This window comes from Desmodus rotundus, chromosome 9, assembly GCF_022682495.2.
Source record: "Desmodus rotundus isolate HL8 chromosome 9, HLdesRot8A.1, whole genome shotgun sequence".
NCBI lineage: Eukaryota > Metazoa > Chordata > Mammalia > Chiroptera > Phyllostomidae > Desmodus > Desmodus rotundus.
In genome coordinates this window covers 92174602-92190606 of record NC_071395.1, presented here as the reverse complement: position 1 = coordinate 92190606, position 16005 = coordinate 92174602, and the positions used below count along the sequence as shown (strand labels likewise).

At 36.3% G+C, this 16005-nt stretch overlaps 1 protein-coding gene and 1 non-coding gene across 3 annotated transcripts in view; one reads left to right on the top strand and one right to left on the bottom strand.

Annotated features, from left to right (window-relative positions):
* Nucleotides 1-16005, bottom strand: part of CLTC (clathrin heavy chain) — a 59688-nt gene that overhangs the window by 14179 nt on the left and 29504 nt on the right. For both annotated transcript variants that reach the window (XM_024573323.4, XM_024573324.4), the window contains exons 8-17: nucleotides 14891-15091; nucleotides 12564-12716; nucleotides 11942-12064; nucleotides 11128-11265; nucleotides 10716-10880; nucleotides 10378-10558; nucleotides 8573-8736; nucleotides 3820-3945; nucleotides 3049-3191; nucleotides 1119-1353 (exon numbers count right to left, since the gene is read on the bottom strand). In XM_024573323.4, coding sequence (XP_024429091.1) covers nucleotides 1119-1353; nucleotides 3049-3191; nucleotides 3820-3945; nucleotides 8573-8736; nucleotides 10378-10558; nucleotides 10716-10880; nucleotides 11128-11265; nucleotides 11942-12064; nucleotides 12564-12716; nucleotides 14891-15091 — 1629 coding nt within the window. The remainder of the gene's footprint in view (nucleotides 1-1118; nucleotides 1354-3048; nucleotides 3192-3819; nucleotides 3946-8572; nucleotides 8737-10377; nucleotides 10559-10715; nucleotides 10881-11127; nucleotides 11266-11941; nucleotides 12065-12563; nucleotides 12717-14890; nucleotides 15092-16005) is intronic.
* LOC112316621 (small nucleolar RNA SNORA42/SNORA80 family) lies at nucleotides 4991-5121 on the top strand. The gene has a single exon (XR_002976022.2). It is a non-coding gene; the product is annotated as a small nucleolar RNA SNORA42/SNORA80 family (small nucleolar RNA).

Genomic DNA, 16005 nt, shown 5'->3' with positions numbered 1-16005 from the left:
ACAGTCTAAATCTAATCACAAGGAACAATAAGAAAAACTCGGAGTGAAGAATATTCTCTTTTCAACTTTTTAAAATTGATTGATTTTAGAAAGGGAAGAAAGGAGAGAGAGAGAAAAAACGTCAATTTGTTGCTCCACTTACTGATGAATTAATTCACTGTTTGATTCTTTTATGTGCCCTGACTGGGGATCAAACCTGCAAACATGGCGTATCAGGACACCTCTCTAACAAACTGAGCACCCAGCCAGAGCAGAACATTTTCTTTTGAAAAAATGAGACTTCATTTGTATGAAATACACTAAGTGGGTAAATCCTTGGAGACAGAAAGCAGTTTGGAAGTTGTCAGGGGCTAGGAGGCACAAATGTGGATCAACTAACTGCTTAACAAGTTCCGAGTTTCCTTATGTAGTGATGAAAAACTTCAACCTAGGTAGACATGGTTCTACTACAATGTGAATGTACTAATTGCCACTGAATTGTTTACTTAACGTTATTTTATGTGAACTTGACTGCAATTTAAATAGAAAAAACCTACTTTTTACAGTGATGTCACTATCATAAAAAAGACAAAGTCTGAAGAATTGTTTCATATTAAAAGAGAGATGACAACTATAGGCAGCCTGTAATCCTAGACGGGCAGGCAGAGTGCTGTAGAAACATTACTGGGTCAACTGACGAAACTGGAATAAATTTTAAGAAATATTCTGTCAGTATCAAACTAACTGAAGTTGGCATCTACAATAAGTTTATGAAAGAGGACATCCTTATTCTTAGGAAATACACACTGAGGAGGTACAAGGCCATGATGCACGCAACTTACGTATTTAAAAATGTATACATGGTGCGTATGTGTGTGTTTGACAGCGTATGAGAACACAAATGATAAAACTAGTGGGGTTAAAATATTGATAAATGAATATAGACTTGATCTATTATTTTGGCCACTTTAAATTCACAATTATTGGCAAATAAATTTTTTTAAATAACATATGTCTTCCAAAAATGCTCTGTATTAACTGAAACCACTCTGTAACTCTAAAAATTCACTAACCTAACATTACGTAAAGGTTTTTAAAAACGCAGCCTTTTCTCTACACATTCAGCGAGCAGTACTCACATTAATAAGTTCCAGATCACACTGGCCACGCTCATAAGCAACACAGGCCAGATGCGGATCTCTCTTCTCACAATACTTTCCAACAACACGACTGTCATAATAAGGGTTTTCACGAAGAAACCTCTCTGGGTTGTTATTACTGTCTATGTAGATTTTGGCTAACGCATTGTGAGTAGCAGGCTCCTCACAGCCCTCGTGAATTCTGGCCTCCAGCCACGGCAGAAGCAGTTTCAATCTAGTAAAACAAACAAAAAAGCCCCGTGATACATACTGTATTATAAATAGCACATTCTTGACATGCTACTTAAGTACCTTACAGTCTATAATGTGCTTTCCTATATATTATTTTGAATTCTCAACAACCCTATTACAAAGAGAGAAATTGAGACTCAGAGATAATTTAATGGTTTGCCCAAGATTACACAGAAGGTATATAAAACTATCTTTATTCTCCCAGACCTATCTGTTACATTATCTAGATAAGATATAGAAAGAAGAGATTATAGATTCATAGATAGTTCTTTTTTTTTTTTTTTTTTTACTGGACAAAGTATCTAGACTTTAGGTAAATTTTGTTGAAGAGTGGACTGGGGATGTGGTATGAGAAAATAGTCCAGATTATCTGAGGTTTCTTTCATTTTAACACAATTAACATACACCATTACCTGCAGCCAAAGGAGTCAGTACCCTAAACACACAACTGGGAACAAAATCAAGGATCATGGTTTCACTAAGCCACAGTGTATGTTTCAATGGTTTAAATATCAAAAGTACGCACAGAAAGAGCAGTGTAGGCCATTATTTTGGCTAGCAAATTCATGTAGTTATTATGAGCACACTCCCATTAGGATAAAGAAACAACCTTTTTTAATTATTTAAGGCAAAAATCAAGCTCCTAAGAACACCTGCAACCCAAGCACATGTGCCATGGTAACTGATGGAATGAAGATTAGCGAAGGCACATAGAAACTGGTGGCTTACATGTGAATCTAGTTGATCACAACATAATCTGTCAATTAAAGACTCAAGTGTTAACTGTAACAATATGGCTCTTTGCTTGGAATACACAACAAACAAGACTGTTTCCAGGGATTAGACTTAAGACTCAACTGAAACCTAAATGTTAAATCGTTATGTTCCATAATCACTTTAGACTCAAACTTTTAAAATCGACATCATATTCTATCTTCATTGTCCTTATATGCAGAACTTTTTCATGTTTCAAACATTCAAATGCAAATTTTATGAATACCATTAGTAAGATACCCATACCAACTCAGGTTAAAATTAACCCCCATTGGATTTCCTGAAATCTTTTCATAGCTAGAGGAACCTCCCACTATTATACCAACCCACAAACCTCATTTACTACATCAATACCTTCTGAACACTAGTTCATCAAAATGTCCCAGGTAAAATAAGATTTCATTGTATAATAAAGATTCGAAGCACTTACATTATGTTCTCTGTGGGAAATTCATAACTAGCATTATCATATTAAGGTTCAAATAAAAAATCAATTTAAACCAGAGTTACACAGGAAACTCTTTTCTCTCATTATACTTGAGAATAATTTATCAAAGACTTAGTTATTAAATATAGGGGTATCATACCTAATTAAAAAGAGGCTTTTCAGAGTTTACCTTAAAAACACATACCAAGTCAACTCATGCAGCTGTAATTATCAATATGCAAAAGAGTGATCAGCCAGGTTAACAGATTTTCTGTGTGACGGCTATAATATTCCGGAAGAATTTTAATCAATACTATGGGTAACTCATCACTTCTAATTAGGTGTTTTCAGGAAATTTTGGTCCATTCATTTCTGGAGTAGCTTTTAGGCAACCGACGAGTTACAGTTTTATCCGTTACCGTGCTGAGAAAGACTAATTAATGCATTCCTGCCATGAAGGTTAAAAGGGTACTACACCTGTTTCTTTTTTCAACCTCAGCAACAAGCTCATCAGTAGAAAATTGACCTCTTACAACAAGAATCAAGTTTTTAATGACATCTTCAGAGCAATCAACATCCAGCAGCCCTCCAATAACCACAGGAAGTCGACTTGGATTCACCTAAGGTTAGAAAAAACAGAATAATGCCATCACATTATGAATAAGCAAAGCAAAAAGGAATTTTAAAAAATTAAACATTTCCCCCTTTTTAAGCTCAGATTTAAAATTCAGTAGTAAATTGAAGTCTAAATTTGCAACTAGACCAAGGAATTTAGCAGGAGGTTGGCTTGGTAATTAATCACCTCAGCACTGCTCCAAAGGATAAGTAAGCCCAAACAAGCTGAAGTCGCAGAATGATTATGGATGACTGTCCAGTAAAAAGGCCTCCATTATAGCAAAACTGCCTTTCTATTTCTGGAGTTAGAAGGTACAGTTTCTGGTATCTATATTTATGGTGGCTTTAAAACTGTGCTTTGGAGTCTACGGCCTCTACACAGATACCACAGGGGCTATCAAGGCAGCAGGTAGGGTGTAGGCCATCCAACTTTTTCAATTACAACATTCTGCTCTGTTTTGCATACTTGACATGCATGTAAAGTTTTAATCAAAGAAAGGACTTCGCAGGGGAAAAATGTGGAGATTTTAATTATAGGAGACCACAGAGTTTTAAAAGGATGAAGATTTCCAGAATGTGATAAGTAAAATCTACAGTAAGATTTAATTTTTAAGTTATCTAGGTATTACTTACCTTTTGTACATATATCTCTATGTATTTTTGAAGATTATTTCTATATAAGTAGAGCACCAAATCATGGACAAAGTCAAATCGATCACAGACAATGATGAGTGGTAACTGATCTGTTAGCTTCGCTTCCTGGAAAACAAAACAAAACAAACACAAAAAGAAACCTTAATTTACTCCTTCTGTGAGATATGAAATCTATATAAAATATGAGAATCTGTTTCATACTGGTGGGAGAGGCTCATATAAACTTGGCTGTTCTTTTAAAGAAAGAAATGTCCCAACTGCTGGACAGTGCCCATTGCAGTTTCATTAAATTTTTAATAGTTGATACTTAGAATCACAGCAAAATACCAGGTCCTCCCCACATACACCCTCTACCAAAAAACAGTTAACAAATTAAGATATGTGAGCCACCACTGGTATTCCAGATACAAAGTCATCAGAGTGGGACTTTCATTATAGTAGTGACGTAACAGAGTTCAGCTGATTTGAGACCAATAGTCACATTGTCAAAACGATGGCATAAACTGCTAGTACTTCTTTCAAACTAATGACTTATTTTTCACCCCTCCCCAACTGCATTCTGTCTGGCCAGCTTCTAACGTTCTATTATAATAAAGCCTGCAAGGAGCAGTATGATGGTGACAGCCATGAATTAAACACACCGCATGTTGCTATAATTAGAAGAAAGTTAAGCGAAAGCAAGCACTTAAAGAAAAGACATCTTTAAATTGCCTATTGCTTTTATCATTACAAATACTAAGATGTAATATATCCTACTTTATAGATGGACACAGACGTTACAGACAGCAGGTTAAGACCTGTACTGGGCATTTACCTGATACATGTCCTGTTATATTCCACAGACATAAGGTAAAGCACAAAAAACAACAGTTTCCATCAGGAATTCATTTACATACAATGAAACATTCCTCAATAACTGACTTATCTACGACAATCTACTAAGGAAGTAGAACTAAGCAGGATAGGACTTTCCCCAATGATAGCCACTAAGAACACTATTTGCAAGGTTAGAATAAAACAGCACCTAAGTTTAGCACATATGAGTCACCCAATTATAAATAACTTGAAGATTAGTCTAGGAAGTATTCAGAGAACACAAACTGTATCTGGGAGTCATGAGAAATCCTGAAAAAAAAAATCAAAATGGCATGCATGGGCTGGGTTTATGGCAAGCCCGTCCTCCTGGGTCTCTCATGGTGCCCCGTGTCAGAGACTGTGGCCTTAAACCATTACCTGGCCTCTTGCCCATAGGCTGCAGGCAATGAAGCGGGTTACCCAGTGGGGGAAAAAAATCAAAATGGCTATAAATCTGAAGCGGAAGTCCAGCTGCAGATTTTTCACATTAAGGAAAGTCTAAAGCAAGTATTTGGCAGCAGGGAAACTCTGTACCGAACAGCTGCTACAATCATTTCTAGAAAGAATGTTTGATCTAACTATGCAAAGGCTTCAGTCCCACTAACTAAACATCAAAAAGTTAGTGGATCAACACACTAATCATCTTTATCTTGTTTAATATACATATAAAATTTTATGTACTTTACTACTTAGTGAGACAATACACCTCCAAGTAACCTAAGATTACTTAGATATTCTAGTCTCATGCACGGGTGTTTAAGATTTCTGCTAGCAAAGACAAATATACTGTATTCCCAAAGAAAATTTAGGACTGAAAAAGCAGACAATATCTAGAATCAACTTTCTTGATTAACTAAACTTGCACATGGCTTCATACATGTAAGTAATGCTATTATCATTTAAAATTATTTAAAAGGTTACCCTGTATCTATTATGGTTAAAGATTTTAAGATCAAAATTAAAAATTATATAAACACATTCAGGTTTTCATAAACATGAAGCTATTCACTTAACTAATACTTCCTGAGTACGTTATGTACCAGATGCTGTTTTAATGCATGGGAGATAGAGCAGGGAACACAGTAAGCACTCCCTCAAGGGACTTACACTGTAGTGGCAAGAGACAATGTCCCATAGTGCTAAGTGCTTTTTAAAAAAGCAGAATATGGGGAGGTAAGGATGGAATAAGGATAGGTCAGCATAATCTGAGACATCCTTTCTCATGACATTTAATGAGAAATCTTAAAGAAGGTTGAAGGTCTAAGAAAAAAGTGGGAAAGGGCACAAGCAAAGGCCCTGGGGCAGGAGACGGTTTGGAGAGTTCCAGAAATAGCCAGCAGGTCACTGTGGTTCATTCAAAAGAGGAGGGGAAAAATGATAGAAAAGAAGATTAAAGGAGGGAAGAAGCAGATCATGGGTCTGAAGAACAGGTCCATGCTTTACACGGAGAGCTGTAATTCCACAGTAACTTAGGGCATGAGCCAAATGATGCTGATGTCATCACTTCTTCCTGCCTCACAGGTTACCATAGATGAGAAGTCATATTCTACTAATCTTCATATTGCGGGTGGCTAGCATATAACTGGCACTTGAATGTTCAAGATTAGATTCAGAGAAGTATTTTTCTTATCATAAGAGTTTACATAAAATACCAGTCAATTATCATACAGCTACTACCTCCAAAATAAAGTTTAATAATAGTGATGCTGAGATGTAGCATTGCAGATACCATACAAGTCAATAAGGAAAGTGAGTAAATGGTTTGGTATGTTCATTCTCACTAATGGGGTTGAAGGCTGGATACAATAGCAGTACCTTAATATGGAGCTCCCATCTCAGATTATTTAAAGATAAGACACCAGATTTACCTCTAACTCAGACTGGAATTAAAATTCCTTCAAGGAGTCAAGAATAACTCAAAACCAAAAAGAAACGAAACTTGCTTAACAGAAAGAATTCACATGTAGGCCAACCCTACCTTATTTTCAAGGCTTACTGACAGCTGTTTTCACTTGCACACCTATGGTGTACATGATAAACACAATTTGTGGTTGAAGAAACCAACGCTGAGTTAATTTGCTTGAGGTAACAGGTAGACATATACTGAATGAACAAACAGGAGCTAATAACGGAAAAAATGGATTTTTGAACCAGGTTTAACTGCCTCGAAAGCCCATAATCCATACACATGCCCCTACTCCATCAGGCTTGCACCCAATTCACAAGTGTGAGGGGGGAAATCCTCGCCTAATTACGTTTCATGGGCTAAGCAATGGCTGCACCATTCTAGCATCCAGACAATTTTTTTGAAGCTTAAGAACATAATTAAGTAAAAATAATTTAATCTTGATTTACAGATATGTGTCTATATTATATAAAATAATTCAAATATTAAAACCATATGCTAAAGAAATTGTGACTAAAGTCTAAAAATCTGAGAGCTCAATTAAAAAAAAATGTCAGTTTAAGCACCTGGTAATATTTTTAAAAAAAGGAAACAGTACTGATACTCAAAGGAGGAACTGAACTGGTGTTAGGGGTACACTAGCCAAGCATAAAGCATCGATCTTTCTCATTTGGAGGGATTTTCTGACAACAGAAAGTCCTGGGTTCAAACACATCACACTAGCCAGGCCACCCAGGTATTTGTAATGGCCTAGACATGATAAAGCTATACTTTCGGGGAAGTTTCCTTTTAATCTGTAACACAGGGCCACTTCAGCACTTCGACTACCTCATTACACTGAAACACCTACGGTTTTAGCTATTTCATCTACAGCCCACATAGCAAATTCTTCAAAAGAACAATCAACTAATACAACTACAGATTAACTAAAAATGAAGACAAAAAATGCGTAAGAACGTTATATTCAGTCTCTGGAATCATTTCATATATATAAATAAGTATACTTTTAAGGGGATAAACTGAATGTTCTACAGTTTTCCTGATTTTTAGAGGCAAATGCCAATTTTATTTTATTTTTATTTCTTTTTTTGAGACAGAGACAGAGAGACAGACAGACACTGACCTGCTGTTCCACTCATTTCTGCATTCATTGGTTGATTCTTGTATGTGCCCTGACCAGGGATCAAACCCACAACCCTGGTGTATACTGGGATGCCACTCTAACCAACTGAGCTACCCAGCCAGGACTTGCAACTGCCAATTTTAAAGTTTTATTTTCCTCCCAAAGTAAGTAGTAGGTATGAGAATAAAGCTAAAGTTAAACATTAAACAAAATTAACTGCCCTTAGGTATATTTTAAAGAGCTAAGAATCTTTCAATCATTACTTTGCACTCCAACAAAGGCAGTTCTTATTTCTCTGTAACTAAATTCATGTGCCACACAGCTGAGGATTTTTTTGTTTGATCTTACCGGCAATTTATGAGTTATACAGGATTAATATGTAATTTCTAGAGTCAGGGTCACTTGATGACAGAGATAAACCCATGTCTTTCGGAAACAGAACCCTCTGCACACAGCAGGGGTTCCTTAAAATGACACAAGGGCAAGCTGCTCTTACTGTTCAAAAGGAGACTAAGTGGCGTGTTCTAAAGTGACATGACAAGTCCAAAACCACTTCCAAAATTTTTCTTCCAAAGTTGAAGTAAAAGAAAGGAAATTCCTGTGAAATAGTGCTATTTTTTGTCCTTCTTTTAAACAGATGGTCAATCTTAAGTATTACTTACTAATTTCCTTCCCTATTCCAAACAAACCACAGAGTATTATTAAATGTGGAAGAAATAATTTAGCCAACAATTTCAGAATGCTAAGAATTTCACATTTAGGGGGAAAATTTTTCCAAACTAACCAAATCCTTGTGGAACTGCTGATCTTCAACCCAACCAGAAACTGCATTGCTCAAAATCGCTTACCTTGAGAAAATTCTTGACTCGCTCAGGATCGTAGCAGTTGCTTTCTCTGCAGATTCTTTCCACTTCTTTGATCTGCCCCGTCTTACAAGCTGCCTGAATATATTTAAAGTGCACATCTGGGTCCTGACTGAAGTTAACAATAGATCCCAGAAAATAAAAGAGACCTTGAGAGAACAAATAATTAAAATTCAGTATAGGTACATTTTTGAGAAGAACAGAACTGAACAAAAAACACAAAGCAAAAAACAGTTATACTGAATACTCCCAAATAAAAACTGGTTGCTCAAAAAGCCCCATCAGAATACTAATTACTCCAATAATTAATTCAATAAATGTCTTTGCACTCTAATCCCTATAAAACGGAAATTCAATCCAATGTTTTCTAGTAGTTGAAAAACAGTTAGGAGGCAGCTACTTAATACCACAGCTAACTATCACACCAAATTCCACATGAGCAATTTTAAATGAAGTCCCTTAGAGCAGGTGTTTTTTCCATAAGCAGTTAATAGAAAACATGGAAAAGTAGTTTGAAAAGAATTGAATGCAGTGCACTCCAACACAGTGACCACTGCCCACATGTAGCTGTCAAGTACTTGAAATGTGGTCAGCAGGACTGAAGAACTAAATTTTAATTGTATTCCATTTTAATTACTCTAAATTTACATAGCTACATGCTGCCAGTGATTGCTGCAATAAATGAATAGTATAAATTTAGCACGAAGTTAACATACAGAAACTGAGAAAATGAAGAGAACTAGTGGATATCTTATTCCTCCTGTCTAGAGCAATACTGCAAAAAGAGGGAAGAGAAGGTACCGCATTTTGCCATGTATAATGTGCTCCCGAGTACAGTGTGCACCCATGTTTATGGCCCAAACTTTCAGGAAAAGAATCTTCCATTTTAACTTTTCAATTCTATTTATTTATTTATTTATATTTAGAAACAAAACCAATGATTGTATTCCAGGGTACTATTTTGCACGCAGATATTGTTATGGCTTTCTAGAGTTACAATTTCAACGCATAAACACAAACAAAAGAATTAAAAACATTTATGTAAGTATGGAATTAGCACTACATGTATAATGCACATCCTTATTTTTCCCTCAAAAATTTGGGCAAAAAAGTGCACTATATACATGGCAAAATACAGTAACTGGGGACCAGAAGTCTAGCTAATGAACCCAGGAGCCACCCAACAGTGACCACATTAGTATACTCAGTACAGCAGTGGTTCTCGTCTGGGGGTGATTTTCTTCCCCAGAGACACCCGGCAATGTCGGAGACATTTTTTGTGGTCACAACTGGTGGCACCAAGCCACTGGCACTAGTGAGCAGAAGCCAGGAATGCTGCCACAAATCCTGGGGGCCCACACTACCCCCAATAATGATCTAGCCCTTAATGTCCGCAGTGCTGAGGGTAAGAAAACCTGCTGTGTAGCAACAATTCACAAAATGTCCCTGGTAAGAAGTATCTGCCCTTATGAGAGTCAGACAACATAAGCATGACATTTTATTATACCTGATCAAAAGTATTTTCATCTTATACAATTATGGCAAAGCCACTATATACTTGTACCTTCAAATTCTGCCTTTATTTCACCTATAAAAGATCTAAGCAGTCTGCTCACTGCACACCCCTAGAATCTGACATAAAAGATTCCTGACAACGTTTATTGCCTAATAAAACTTAAGCTGTCCCATAAAATTAAGCTTGTAGAGACAGAATTTCTAATAACCTGTAATCATAACAATACCCGTCTTGGCTATCTTAATTAAAACACAACTTAGAAACTCCTAATTACCTTCAAAACTCTTGAAAGATTCAAAAAGTTCAATCAGGGACTGAGTTGACAATTGTTCATGATACTTAGAAGCCACTTGAACACAGATCTGCAGATTCTGACGAATATTGGCAGACAGCATGGCCCTGAGGCATTCCAGGGAGTCTTCTACTGATAGGGATCCAAAGTAATTCACTAACCACTAGAGGACAAAATAAGTAAGTAAGAGCAAATAAATAAGTAACACTGAACCTAATGTTGACATGAAATTATTATCATTCAGCACCAGAAACACATTTTCCATATACCAATTAATTATAACTAAGACCATCTATCTATTAGGTAAGAGAAAGAAATACCTCAGGGTTAAGAAGATGGGTGTGAACAACTGCACGCTTAATATCATATAAATCAGTGAAGTGTTCTAATGCACGTTGTAGTAGGCCAGCCTTCTCACACAGCTGAGCAATATGAGCCCGGTCATAATGTGTGAACATCTGATTCCCCAGAATAGCATCTGCAACCTATAAAACCACAAAGAGGATGGTATATTTTATCAGTCCATTTGTATCATTACTTCTGTACCCAGATTACACGTATTAAGATTCAATATCAAACTGATAAAAAAAGAGAAAAAACAAAGGAATGTTAGCTAAATTTTATTAAATGAAGAACAGTCATCTCAGCAGATTCAAACAACTTAATCTAAGAAGCTCGGAGCAACTACTAAAAGAGCACTGGAATGTGCCTCAAAAGCATGAAAACATATACCTGAGGTGCATGCATCAGGTTCATCTCAAGTAACCTAGTCTGCAGAGGACCTTCAGACGGGCGATTATTCTTCAGAGCATCAAGCAAAAATGCTGTACACTGCTGAATTAGATTGTATTCCATAAAGACATCCACAATCTGCAGAAAGATTTAAAGAATACTGTTTTAAGATGTTTAAAAACTGCTTTAACATGATACTGTTGATAATATGTACACAAAAAGAAACTAAACATTCTCTCATTTTTTTTTGCACATAAAAAATTGCCAGATCAAATCACAAACTTAAAAAATATTATTTGGACAACACAACTTCAAAATTTAAGAATAAATTTTTGTCTTTCTGGAGTTACTTTTAGTTCTAGTAAAAACAACTACAAGATATTTCAACGTAGTATATAATAGCAGAATACAATCAAACGATAGATTTAAAATTTTGATGAACTATTTAAAATACAAAAAAGAATAAAAATGGAATCTGTGACTCCCACTTCTTATGTGCACCTACTCCCTCTCCTCACCCAGTGGCAATAACTATCCTTTGTATTTTATTATTCCCATGTATTTTTCACATTTTCAATACATACACATCTCTAAACAAGAGTACATTTTGTGCATTTTAAAACTGTGTATAGATGATATCTTACTGTCCATTCTCTTTCAACTTGCAAAGCTCTAATTTCTACAAATTGAAGTTTAACCCATTCTTCTTCAAGTTCTTAGGTCGTCTTCTTCTTAGGTTCTTAGGTGGTTCTTCTTAGGTCTCCCCATTCTCTATTTAAGTCAATTTCTACAGAATACATTTTAATGTCTTTACCTGTGTGATATCAGCAAGAGGTTCTTCATCCTGAACTAACATTTGAGCAAACTGCTGTCCCTGATCTGGACTGATTCGCATGACATTTCTCAACAGAAAGATCCAGTCTGGAGTATATCCAACCTATAAATAGACAGAAATTGAGATGCCACCGCAAAGTTTCATTTTTAGATCATTTAAAGTTTTTTTCCTAACATAGAATCTTATTAATACAGAACTAGTGGTAAAAGTAAAATTTCAGTTTTAATCTAAAATGTTCAATTTGACCTTGGTTTATATTAGGCAAATAGATACCTTAGTGATAACATATTTGAATAAATAGTGGTAAATTTTTATAATTGGCTTATTCATTTTTGATGAATGACTATTTCAAAAAGTTTATTCTAACAGATTAAAAATGCCCTTGCCATCTTAAATTCTGATAAGCCATAAGAGTACCTGTCTCCATTTCTAAGAAATTATCATTTTATACATCAGAACTAAAATAGGGTTTTTAAAGTCTTCCCAGTAATTCAAAATTTAAAGGATTTTCACTATTAAAGTCACTTAAGAGTTTCTACAGGTTAAGTTCTCTTTAATGTTTTTATGAATTTTTGTTGAGAATTTGTTTCATTGAACTCACTTTTTTAGCATACAAAACAATCTTCTGAACTTGACCGGTTTCTGCAAAGCACTGAATGACTTTATTTGGGACATTAGCCCTTAAGTACACACTAAGTGCCAATGTAGGGTCCACAGATTTCACAAGGTCACCCAGTTCTTCAGAACATTCCAGCTATTCAAAGAAAAAAAGAGATTGTTTAGTGATCCATGAGTTGTTCTATGAATGAGCAGTTGACATTACTTCAACTATAAAAAATATGATAAGCACTTAGTTACTCAACTGTCCCAGAATATACTATAAATATTCAGGGGTTGTGGTTAATAAAGACTCTGGATCATCATGTATTCATAGCAACGTCCCAGTAAAATTTTCCGCACATCCTACTTAAGGACAAAGTGCCCACCAAGATTTCACGCATATAGATATTACCAAATACCTTGTTAGAAATATAAGTACTTAAAAAGCAGAATCTTGTACTTCTATCAAGAATATTCAGATATCAGACCCACATGGCCCCCGATTTTTTCAAAATAATGCAACTTGCAGGACACTCTAATTTCACAAGGTCGAACAAAAAAATTTTGGAATTTTTAGGTGATATACAAGCAGATTCCCTTCTCTGTATATTCAACCTGCCTTAGTCAGCTGCCCAATCTAGAAAGCAGCTTCCCTAAAAGAGTTTTGGTTTACACAGAAGAGATGATTTTCTATTTTTAATGATTATGTCAGAGAATAGCACTTTCACACTGTTACGAAGGTCAACTCGGTTACATTAGCTATTCCCTCCTCCCTTATCTTAAACAATTAGGATGGACCTCACTCACTCACTATTGTGGCTATTAACTATTCTTCAACAGAGACTCTGAGGTATTATTCTCCAGTATCCTGTAAGACTGCCAGAAGCTGGGTGAAGAAATAGGGACTTAGAATTAATAATGTAACAATATTACCAACATACACTGAAGCTGAAAGGTATAATATTAAGAGTTACTCACTACTCAACGAGTACTTTAAACAGTACCACCTCATTCTTGACAATGGCATAAGAAATGGCAATTCAATATTGCCACTTTATCGAGAAAGGCTTTTTACAGTGGTATGAAAGGAATAGTAACATTGATGGACTGTTTAAACTTGTGCCTTGCAAATGCGTAACATTTTTCATAATGTACTCTAGAAAACAAAGTACTATTAGATGCTCCATGTAAAAAGAAATTAGAGCCCTGGCTAGTGTGGCTCAGTGGATTGAGTGCCAGCCTGCAAACCCAAAGATCACTGGTTCAATTCCCAGTCAGGGCACATACATGCCTGAGTTGAGGGCCAGGTCCCCGGTTGGGGGTATGGGAGAGGCAACTGATCCAATGTATCTCTCGCACATCAATCAATGTTTCTCTCCCTCTCTTTTCCCCTCCCTTCCCCCCTCTCTAAAAGTAAAAAAAATCTTAAAAAAAAATTAGTTTAGTAAAAAAAATAAAATCATAAATAAATGACAAAAATTTCACAATAATGAAAGCTGGTTAACATTTTTTAAAGGTCCATATTTAAATAAATTTCAAGAAACTGTCTTAAATATTTTCCCATGTAATGCTAATTTACATACTGTGAAATAACTCTGGGAATCTACATCACTGCTAATTAGACAGCCCTGCTGTCTAAACATATCTACAGTCCAACATTTTACATAATGTCTCACACCCAAATATAGCTACTAGTACCCAGTACCACAATTTTGATGATACTTGAGACATTCTGAAAGAAAAGATGTATTTGTATGGTTGAAACTACTACGCACACTAGCCCTGGCTGGTGAGGCTCAATGGTTTGAGTGCCAGCCTGAGAACCAAAGGGCACATGCTTGGATTGCGGGCCAGATCCCCAGTGGGGGGCTCACACAATGATGTTTCTCTCCCTCCCCTCCCCTCTTTAAAAATAATAGAATATTTTTTAAAAAAAGAAAAGAAAAGAAACTACTGTGCATATTAAATGTGGGATGTAGGAGATAGGAATATATCCTTATGTCCAAATGAGTGTTACACATGTTTACAAATATGAATGCATACGCTCACACTAAGCTTTTCCTGAAGCAAAGGATAACAATTCGCTGCCTCCAAGTTACTAGTTCTAACCACCCAGCACGAATCCTGGATTCCATTTTAAAAAACTAAACAAAGATGTTCTACTTCAACACGTCATAAAGGTAAGTTTACGCATCTCATGCAACGTCTGCTCTTTATTCCCACAAGCAATAAATAATAGATGTTTTGGTGCAGCCTAGATGTTTTTAATTTGCTAACATGATATTTAACACAATCAAAGCAAAAGTATATTAACTGAAGTTAATGTACCTTATCTTCTTTTAACCATTTCTCCAAAAGCTGTTTCCGCCCTTGCTGGAGTACAGGCCTACACAGTTCTAAGGACTCAAATTTGTTTAGTTGGCCTTGGTCCAAAAGGATTCCAAAATACTGAAGTAGAGGAGAAGTTTGACCTGGCTGGGCTGGGACACTCTGGAACCGACGGATAGTGTCTGGGGTACGAAGGATTCCCTTAAAGAAAGAGAAATGATAAAGACTCCTTTTCAAGATGACCCAACATCACACTAACTCCCTAGGTTTAGGTTAATCCTAAAGGTGTGATTCCCATCTACTAACACAAAATTTCAAATTTTCAATGTGTTGAATAATAAAGATTCAGTCAACTTGTGTCACATGCCTGGTTCAATGTGATAAAGGTTACTCAGAATCAGAAATATACGAACCTAATTATAATGTCAATATGTAAGAGAATAAAATAGTTATAGCTATTAGTCCAGGTTCACATTAAATGCAGATTTCTTAATACTGACCAGGATTTAAGTTGTTAATTCAGTCCAACATAGTACAAAGGTGTTGAGAACTCTATTTCAGACAACTCTCTTTACCACAAATTTAACAGGATCTGTTCAATCTTCAACTTTGGGAAAAAACATTGGTACAACCGGACAGTGTATCCTGTGGATCTGTCTCCTGCTCGAACAGTGTGTAGACAGAACAGATCGATGGACGCCCCTTCTTCCTGCCTCCGACCACCTCCAACCTCTTTTCCAGTCACCACCTTTGGAACCATCCTCTTAGCCATCCTCTGCCTTCGGAAGCAGCTGACACCTTTTTTTTAAGCTTAGCTCCTTATTGCTGATAAACCGTGAACTCCAAGATTTGTCAAAATTGTTCCATAGAGGTAGAAGCCACTGTTGACTGCCTAATTAACCTTAATCTGAGAGTCTCCCACACCTGCTTCTCTTCTGGGCTTCTATTTCAACTGCAAAAATGTGGTTCTGGAAAGCATGGGCCAACAAGCGTCTCTTGAAGCTGCAAACCAGCACAGTGCCCATGCCCCCTTCCAGGACACACAAAAGATGTCTCAGGATGAGCGTGCTAAGACCATGGTCCGGGAGAAGAATCTGAACCAGGCCCTATTGGCG